Genomic DNA, 10,423 nt, shown 5'->3' on the forward strand with positions numbered 1-10,423 from the left:
GCAACTTGCGCCACACTGTGTATTGGTTATACTCTATTTTGTACATCAAACTAGTGGCTTTTCTCTCTATGTTTCATCTGTTAATGAGAAAATCATGTAAATAGCGATTTATCTCTTCTTGGACTTGCTTCAGAAGCCAGCTGGGAGAGTGTTGGTTAATTGTTTAGTAGTTTCATGCTTGGTTTCATATCTATGCTTTGTTTGTGAAGGAGAGAAAGGAAGGTAAAGAAAAGAGAAAATTGTACTAGTACTATTTATTCTCTCCCATCCCTTAGTTTCCAAATAGAGAAGTGAACAGGAAAAGATAAAGGATGAGAGTGTCTTATTCGTCTATAATCTTTCTTTCCTAAGCAATTACTGTGGATTTTGTTTCACCCTTTTCTCTTTCAACCAAAAAAGTTGTAACATCTCGTTTGGGTTTGATCTTGATCTTGATTTAAGTGGAGTTTCTGAAAATAATATTAGAATCTGTATAAGCTTACGGTACGAAACATTAAAAACAAGGTTTTCAAAAAACAAAAGATACATCCAATAATCACTTAATCTAAAAGTATTACTCCTTCCATTCCAATTTATGTGAACCTGTTTGACTGGACACAGAGTTTAAGAAAAAATAAAGACTTTTGGAATTTGTGGTCCTAAATAAAGCAAAAAGGGTTTCCGAGTATTTGTGTGGTTATAAAAGCTTCTAATTAAGGGTAGAATTGTAAGTTTAAGCTAAATTGTTACCAAATTTAGAAAGGAGTCATTCTTTTTAGAACGGAGCAAAAAGAAAATAGGTTCACATAAACTGGAACAAAGGGAATACTATGTTAAATAAGGACTAAAAGTGTTTTTCCAAGTGCTGCAATTTAACAATAGTACGATGTTCTCCAATTTTTCTTCTGTATTCCTCGACTTATATTCTCTTCCCTCCTGCTCCTAGTTTACAGACTAGAGGTAGAGGTTAATTTCTAAGAGCCTGTTTGGCCAAGCTTCTTGGAGGCCAAAACATTTTTTTCTTAAAAAAGTACTTTTCAAAAAATTTAAGCTATTTTCCAAGACGGAAAAGTACTTTTGGCAACAACAGAAGCAGTTTTTCTGCTTTTGGGAACAAGCAGAAAATTTTAGCTTTTTCTAAAAAGCAGAAGCAGAAATAAAAAATTAATTTATTCAAGACAAAACTATCCTCACCATAAATATATATTGTCCAAATTATCCCTTATTGATTTAAGTTTTTTCTTTTCATTTTTGTTTCTAGTTTTTACCATTCTTTTCAAATTAAAGATATCATATATGAATCATATTGTAACTTTCCAAATTATTTATTAACTTTTCTTGTTTTTGATTTTTTGTTGTGTAATGTCTTGTAACTTTCCAATTTATCTTTTTCTTTTTTCACACTAAAGCAAATTATCCATACCTTTCTTTGGATTATCAATTCTCTTCCTATAAATAATCATTTATAATTTATTCTGCTATATGCTATTAGTTTCCGAATCTTTAAAATATTTATCAAATCTAATTTGTGAAAATTACCTACAAATAGGTAGTAAATTTACAATAGCATCGTATAATCTATCCATATTATTATTAAAAGAAGAAGAAAAATCATCCACATTAAGCCAAGTGACAACATCACAATAGGCCATTTGGTAATTTAGTACAAAGTTAGTTAGGTTAGGTAATAATTAATTTCTTTTTTAATTTAAATTTAAAAAATAAATAAATTATGTATTACTTATTATTAATAATCTTTTTGAATTTGAATTAAACCATACTTAATTATTATTTTTACAAAAATAATTTTTTTATATATATTTAAAATTACATTTCTATTTTACGCTTAATGACATCTTTCAAGTTTGACACTCAGAATTATCTAGTTACAACTACCATGGCTATATATAATTTCATCCGACAATATTCCTCTGTCGATAAGAAATTTAACTTGTATGCTAATAAAGACATTACTGCAGAGATTGAGGAAGGAGATGTGCCTTCTAGTATTCCTTTAGAAATGCAAAGCAAGACTTCTACTAATATAGAGACGTTGTGTGATAGAAGTAGAGATGATATTATTAAGAAATGTTATCATATGTGAGTGACTTTATTTATTATTTCATGGTGGATTATCAATATATAGTAATTTATGAAATATACTTCTAATTCATACTGAATGATGTATTTTGATTATAAGACCTTTATACTATTCTATTTGGTAATTTGACACTCAAAAGCACTTTTTAGAAAGATTGGTCAAACACAATTTGTTTATCAAATGTTACAAAAAATACTTCTTAAATGAATTGGCCAAACACAAACTATTTTTTTTTTTGAAAAAAGTAATTCTGAAAAAAGTACTTTTCAAAATAAGTAGATTTTGACAGCTTGAGGCCTTGGCCAAACGGGCTCTAAAAGTATTTTAGAAGGAGCAGTAAGTTATAAATCTTTCAAAACATTAGCACTATTCACGTCTATATTTACCAAAAAAAAAAAATTAAAATTATTTAGAAGAAAAATGGAATATTTCAACATAAAGAAAAAGTTCAAAATCCAAAAGGATTTGGGGAGTGGAGTATATATTTCGAAGGGGGGACGGAAATAGTACAGCTACGACGTCGTTCATGAGCTCCAGGAAACACAAATAGTACTCCCTGTTAATCGTTAGGATTAGCAGTTGACACTCTGTCCCTTGCTTTCCGTCTCTTGGGTGCAGTGGAACTGCAATTACTCTTCCAAGTAGCGAAAGAGAGTCCACACTGTTGAAAGAATTGTCAAATTTTATGGTGTTAAATTGTTTCTAAATGGGTTCCTCATGTCTACTCTGGAGACCTTAGAGTTGAACTACAAAGGTTAGACTCTGAATGCCTTTAGCTACATTTTCCTCTTCTTTACTTCTTGGGGGATAACACTAGTAAAGCGATTTTGTTTTAGATAACTTCATATATATATATTGTTTATTATTTGAGGTGTTTAGTATTTCTCTTTAGCCGATGGTTTATGGGAAATAACCTTTCTGATTTTACAAGGTAGGGGTAAGGCGTGTGTACACTCTACCGTTGTTGTTGTTGTTGTTGTTGTTGTTGTTGAAACCTTTTGCTTTAAATAAGGCATGTTGACGGATAAAGAAACATTCTACTAGTAGGTATTTTGTTTTAAGGATTGGTACTAACTTAAGTTTGCTAAAATCTTTTCTTTTGATTGAACAAGCTTAGCAGTAAAAGTAGCCACCTTTTTTTTTCCGCTTAGTTTGAGGCTTCCTTTTCCTACTTTTTCGTGGGATTGTACTGATAAGAACTACTGGGCGTATTTCATTCTTGCAGGTTCAGTGTTGAGAGGAGTCTAGCTTTTCCTTTTTAATTTTATGGGGTGGAGGGGGGATGAGTGTGATTGATTGTGTTTGGAATACTGTATGACAACATAATTCCCCTGTTTTATCATTGTTTCCAACTTTCTAGCAGCTGTTTTGAGTCTTCCTTGTAATTTTATTCTTATTATTGGTGATTGGCAGGTGCTTGATCAAATGCCTTTTGCGTCCTGTCGTCCTCTCAGTTGCATATTTAGTGCTCCCTGGGTCTTGGACAAATTACAGTCTTGAAAGAGTTCCCAACCAAAGCTTTGACGATGCAATGGCTGAAATCATGTCTGGAACTTCCCTTTTCTCCAACCCACCACTATACGCTACTAGTACTACCACCAAGTACAGCCATAGGCCATCACCTGACAAACTTAAATTCTTGATAGACAAATCCAAAAGCATTAGGCAGCTTCTACAGATTCATGCATTTCTTATTCGTCAAAGCCTGGAGAGTGACCCAATCTTGAACTTTAAGCTCCAAAAATCATACTCTTCTCTTGGACACCTCAAACATTCTGTTTCTGTCTTTAAGCACACTCATCCAACTGTGTTCTCTTACAGTGCCATTATCCATAGTCATGTGATCAATGATCTCTATGAACAAGCCTTTGTCTTATATATCCAAATGCTAACTCAAAATATTGAGCCTAATGCATTTACATTTTCTTCCATCCTAAAAGCTTCCCCTCTTGAATCAGGAAAAGCCCTTCATTCTCAAGCCCTAAAACTCGGGTATGAATCTGACACTTATGTTCGAACTGCTCTTGTGGATGTCTATGCAAGAGGCGGTGACATTGTTTCAGCTTGCAAACTCTTTGACACAATGCTCGAAAGGTCTTTGGTGTCATTGACAACAATGATTACCGGATATGCAAAGAATGGGCATGTGCAAGAGGCAAGAGTGTTGTTTGATGGGATGGAGGAGAAGGATGTTGTTTGTTGGAATGCCATGATTGATGGGTATAGCCAACATGGTAGGCCTAATGAAGCTTTGGTTCTTTTTAGGCGGATGTTAATGTCAAAAGTAAAACCTAACGAATTAACTGTGGTGGCTGCTCTTTCTGCTTGTGCGCAAGTGGGAGTACTTGAATCAGGTCGGTGGATTCATGCTTATGTGAAAAGTAACAGAATTCAATTAAATAAACATGTAGGTACTGCTTTGATTGACATGTATAGCAAGTCGGGGAGTTTAGAGGATGCAAGAATGGTGTTTGATCAGATGAGAGATAAGGATGTCGTAACATGGAATTCGATGATTGTAGGATATGCAATGCACGGATTTAGCCTTGAAACTTTGCAGCTGTTCAATGAGATGTGTAAGTTGGGTCTCCACCCTACTGATATAACATTTATTGGCATTTTAAGTGCTTGTGCTAATGCTGGATTGGTCGCTGAAGGGTGGGATTATTTTCACTTAATGGAGAAGTATCGAATTAAGCCAAAGATTGAGCACTATGGTTGCATGGCGAGTCTTCTTGGACGAGCTGGACAGCTAGAAGAAGCTTATGAATTTGTCAAAAGTATGAAGATTGATTCCGATCCTATTTTATGGGGAACATTACTGTCTGCTTGTAGGATTCATGGGAACATAAGGCTCGCAGAGAAAATGATGGAGTTCCTGGTGCAACAGGATCTTGCTACTTCAGGAACTTATGTTCTGCTATCCAATATATATGCTGCTGCTGGTAATTGGGATGGTGTGGCGAAGGTCAGGGCATTGATGAAGAGTAGCGGGGTTGACAAGGAACCTGGTTGTAGCTCCATTGAGGTCAATAATAAAGTGCACGAGTTCCTTGCCGGTGACATGAAGCATCCAAAAAGCAAAGAAATTTACACAATGCTGGAGGAGATGAACAAGTGGCTCGAGGCTCATGGTTACATGCCACAGACCGATGTAGTCTTGCATAATCTTGGGGAAGTTGAGAAGCAGCAATCGCTTGCTGTTCATAGTGAAAGGCTAGCCATTGCTTATGGGCTAATTAGTACTCAGCCAGGAACTACAATCAAGATTGTCAAGAATCTCCGTGTTTGTCCAGATTGTCATTCTGTCACCAAGCTTATTTCAAAAATTACAGGACGCAAAATCATAGTGAGGGACCGGAACCGCTTTCATCATTTTGTGGAGGGTTCATGTTCTTGTGGTGATTTCTGGTAGAACTATTAGCTAATGCTAACAAACAGGCAGGCTTCCATATATAGCTTTTTTCTTTGTACATTTTTTGGCTGTTTCGGACAGAAATTTCACTTTTCAAATTTCTGGAAGTTATTGGCTTCCGTTTGTATTGTACTAACATTTTTAGAAGAAGTGGGAACAGAAGGAGCATATTTATAGGGAGAAGCTGAATCATTATTTGGCATTCATGTATTTCAATCCTTATGATAGGGAATTTTTCCATACTTTCTCGCTAGTTCCTTCTAACTGATTTTAGTTTGAAAACGGTCGTAATATGCTGGCTGAAGTTGCAATGATGACCTATAGTTTCTTGTATGTGTCAAACAGATAATAAGGGAGTAAGGTCTTTCAGATCGATGTGTCAAACAGCTGCATCTCATGGCTGTTACATGGTTTCATAATGTATCGTGTTTTATTGTATTGTTTGATGAGTACAAATATATTGTTTGTCGTTGTTTATGGATGTCATGCACCACCAACATGAAGAATAAACTTGCAACATTACTAAGAAAAATAGGATACATAGTAAAATTATTATATTTAAAAGTAGGATAAAAGATAAAATATGATTATTAATAATAGGGAAGGGCAAGATGAGAGGAAAAAGTAAGGTAACGACGCCACCACATCAAATCCGTCGTTACATTAAGCGGCCGTTGTTACATATTTAACGATACGATACAATAAAATTAAAGTAACAATCAAAATAAATATTATATTTAAAGTAACAATACGATATAATACAATAGGTAATAACCATCCAAATAAGTTGTAAAAGTTATATAAAAAGATTAAAATATTTATAAGAAAATAAACTATATAGTTTAGTCCATTTTTTTTCTTCAATATCAAACCAAATACATGTCGATTTCTATAGCTAATTTGTTTCGATTTTCTTGCTTCAGTTTGGTTTTTTTAGTTTTTCTTGAACACCCCTAATCATAACAAAGCTCAACCAAATCAAAATAATTTATTCTTTTACCTTTAAAATTTTATTTAATTACCAAATCAATCTTAAAAAACAAGTACAGCAAGTGAATCAAACCAACACCATTTAAAGCTTTTACAAAGTTTTCTAATGTCACAACTAGTCAAGTCCTACTGATGTTGTAATAACTTCTTTTATCAATAAAATTTGGAAAATCTTACGGAGATGTCCTAAATAAGTCATAACTTACCAACCTATAGTTACTATTAATCATAGACTTACCAAAACTAGATAAAAATTAAAAAAATCAAATAAATAGGTTCTTTCTCTCCAAGAATCACACGCAAAGATTTCCTTTCATATTTGTAAGCATAATCAGCAACATTAGATGCAAGGAAATAAAATTTCATGGATGAAGTAGCAAATAAGTTGATGAAAAAAAAATTATATACAAGATTCATCTAAGCAAAAAAGGATATTTTTTGATGGGTATGATTTAAATTCATTGAAAATATATAGATGAGTCAATATACAGATTTTGAGGAAGATTGGAGGTGATTTGGACTGATTTGGTATCAAAATTCGTAGTTAAAATCAAGTTCCAAAAATTCTTCTGTGACATATGTATCACAAATGTATCACACACATGTATACATGGATATATATGTGCTACACATTTGATAAAAATATACATATGTGACACATATATTTTTGTTTTCATGTTCATCTTCTCATTCGAATTTTCAATCCAAACCACCTCAAAACTCCACCAAATCACTCCAAATTGAGATTCAAACCTCTTAAGATGTACCCAATCTATTCTAATAACACCTACTCAAAGGAAGCAAAAATTTGACCCTTTTTTGCTACAAAAAGCTATTGGCTAATATTGATAATGTTTGATTAGTATTAATAATATTTACTAAAATGACCAATTTTCGTAATAAACTACTTATAAATGGACATAACTGGTAGTTTCCCGTCAAATTATACACTACTTGAAGGAGTTGGGCATAATTTGGTTTTAGAATGGGCCGACAGTTTGCATCTTGTCCAAGTCCATAAAAATTGCACGAGGAGCCCTATTTGGTCACCCCCATTTAACCTATACCCATTTTTTTAAAAACTTTTAACTTGTACCCACTTTTTAAATAAATTCAGCCCCCTTTCTCCTCCTCCTTCTCCTCCTTCGTTTTCTTCTTCTTTCTTCTGCTGTTGTTGGTGCAGATTATTTCTTCTTCGTTTTGTCTCAATTAATATTCTTTCAACTAATGCAAAAAAATTTAACTGTTTGCTATTACAAAGCGTCCCAGAATGACCTAATATCTTTTTGAACCTCTGTATTGAAAAAGTTATAGCAAATTATGATAGTCTAGTCATACTTTCCATTTTCAATTACTCACAGTGAGAGAAGAGGGAACTGGAATTGTTCATATACATGATTGCTGAATCAAAGTAAAATTTTAGGTAATATTTGTAAACAGAAAGTTATTTTAATTGAAACAATTCACTTTCTTGTTTCCCAGAGCCTCTGAAATGTCCTAATATTGTGAAAAAAATCTTTTCTTTGAATGAAAGCCTCTAAATGTGTCTGAATCTTTTAATGTTTTAATGCTACACAAGCTTTCTTTTAATATTTTTTTTGTTCAAACAGTTATCATCAGCTAGAAGAATACTTGTAATAGCAAATGATGGTGTCTGAGACGCTTTGTCTGCATTATTAGCCAATTAAAATATTAATACAAACAAAAATTTCAGCTCTAGAGCTGAAGTTTGACAGTTTCATATGGAAAGTCAGTTAAAACTTCAACTCTAAGAAAACTGAAGTTCGTCAGTTACAAACAAAAACTTTAGCTCTAGAGCTGAAGTTTGACAGTTACAAAACAAAAACTTCAGCTCTAGAGCTGAAGTTCGCCAGTTATAAAAACAAAAACTTCAGCTCTTACAAAAACAAAAACTTCATTTACAAACAAAAACTTCAGCTTTACAGCTGAAGTTTGACAGTTACAAAACAAAAATTTCAGCTCTAGAGCTAAAGCTTACAAACAAAAACTTCAGCTCTAGAACTAAAGCTTACAAACAAAAACTTCAGCTCTAGAGCTGAAGTTCGCCAGTTACAAACAAAAACTTCAGCTCTAGAGCTGAAGTTCGCCAGTTACAAAACAAAAACTTCAGCTCTAGAGCTGAACTTCAGGCCCGACTACTAGAATACTAAAGTTTTGCGTGATTGTCTTTGCTACTTCAGCCCTGTATGCTGAATTTATGCGAAAAACGGGTATGCTTGCAATTGTTTTTGCAAAGCGGGCACAAGTTAAAACGTGACACAAAAAGCGGGTATAGATGCAAATGCCCCAAGACTATATATATGTATATATATATAATGAGGAATTTACATAGAATACAACCATTTAAAGATTTATTTATATTTCTTACAACTGCTTTAACAAAATTACTTTTAGTACAATTTATTTTAAAATCTTATCTTTTTAATTAAATTATGTACATCTTTTCATATCCTAAAATCTATCCCTTGAGATTCTCTCTCACTTAAAATATATCTCTTTCTAATTCTCTCTCACCTAAACCTTCCAATTTCTCTAGTAAAAGATATTCCAGTATGTCACAAGCGTCTATCCACTTTTCTTCATTCCATATATTCTGTGTAGGTCAAAATGCATAAAAATATTGGTAGCATACTTTTGAAAGTTGATCCACTGGCCTGAGTCAGTGGTGGATGTGTCGGATTCATCACACTCAGATTTAGTGGGATGAGTAAAATGGCGACCCCGAATTGGGCTTGCTTGGGCTCAAGCAGAAAAGAAAGGGAAGTTTAAGGGAAGTTGAATATTTTGCTTAGGATGCCTAGTTCCAATATTGACCAAAGCAGAAGCTGTAAAATCTAGCTTGTCAAAATTATACTTATGACCTCAAATGAAAAATATTCAAATGACAAGAAATATAAAAGTAAGAACAGATCAAACATTCAGTGACTTCTTGCTTCGTGTCGAAAACGAAGAAGAACATCCAATAAAAGATGATTTGATTCTTTTAGAACACTTGGTTATCAATCCCAATAGTAATAGTAGTGCATTTAATAAGAAAAATATTTTCATCATTAGATTAAAATGCAGTTTGTGTAAATTACATTATAGAAATTAAAGAACTATCTTAGCTAGCAGAAATGAATATGTTGATCAACTAAATAAAAGGTTGATTACTAAGTTTTATGGTAAAAATAAAATATTTTTCAGTTTTGACTCAACAGAAGAATACTTAAATACTTTAACACCAAATGGCCTTCTACCGTACATGTTTGTTGTCAAGTTCATTATATCTTACGCATGTTAGTGTCACCATATATATAATAGACCAAGTTAAAATTGATCTTCCATTGTATATGTTGATTTTGAAGAAAAATATGCATGTCATGCTACTGCAAACTTAGATCCACTGAATAACTTATGTAATAGTACACATAAGGTATATAAAAGATTTGACAATAATATCATACATGCAGAACTTATGATACATGTGCTTCTAAGTATGTATTTATCCCCGCATTCAACTTTCGTTTTTCAAAATTAAAGAATATTCTTTTAAATTTGTATGAAAATAATTTTTAGTATGTTTATGTTTTGTAGTTATAATAAATAAAGCATAAGGACAAACATCCTAAATATTGAACTATATTTATCACAATATATTTTTTTACACGAATAACTATATGTTGCACTTTCAAGAGAGATATCAATACCGACAACAAAAGTTCTAATTATGGCAGAGTAACCAACCATTAGAAGGAAACACATACAAAAAAATATCGTCCATAAAGAAATGTTCGGAAAGATACCATCACATTAGATACCTGTAAAGCAGTGGCGAAGCCAGAAATTTTCTCAAGGGTGTTCAAACTTGAAATAAGTAAAAAATATTATGACAAAGGGTGTTCAATATATGTTATTTATCTTCAAAACCTAATATT

At 32.7% G+C, this 10,423-nt stretch overlaps 1 protein-coding gene across 1 annotated transcript; it reads left to right on the forward strand.

The window, feature by feature from the left end:
* The first annotated feature begins 2,594 nt into the window (after positions 1-2,594).
* Positions 2,595-5,697, forward strand: LOC107827463 (pentatricopeptide repeat-containing protein ELI1, chloroplastic). The gene is made up of 2 exons (XM_016654605.2): positions 2,595-2,834; positions 3,494-5,697. Exon 2 carries the CDS (start codon positions 3,612-3,614, stop codon positions 5,493-5,495), a length of 1,884 nt encoding a protein of 627 aa, XP_016510091.1. The 5' UTR covers positions 2,595-2,834; positions 3,494-3,611; the 3' UTR covers positions 5,496-5,697.
* Positions 5,698-10,423: the final 4,726 nt, after the last annotated feature.

Source organism: Nicotiana tabacum, chromosome 7, assembly GCF_000715075.1.
Source record: "Nicotiana tabacum cultivar K326 chromosome 7, ASM71507v2, whole genome shotgun sequence".
In the NCBI taxonomy this organism is placed as follows: Eukaryota; Viridiplantae; Streptophyta; class Magnoliopsida; order Solanales; family Solanaceae; genus Nicotiana; species Nicotiana tabacum.

What these genes read in the sequence shown, in the direction of transcription:
- LOC107827463 (XM_016654605.2), top strand. Translation starts at nt 3,612, where the DNA reads ATGGCTGAAATCATGTCTGGAACTTCCCTTTTCTCCAACCCACCACTA.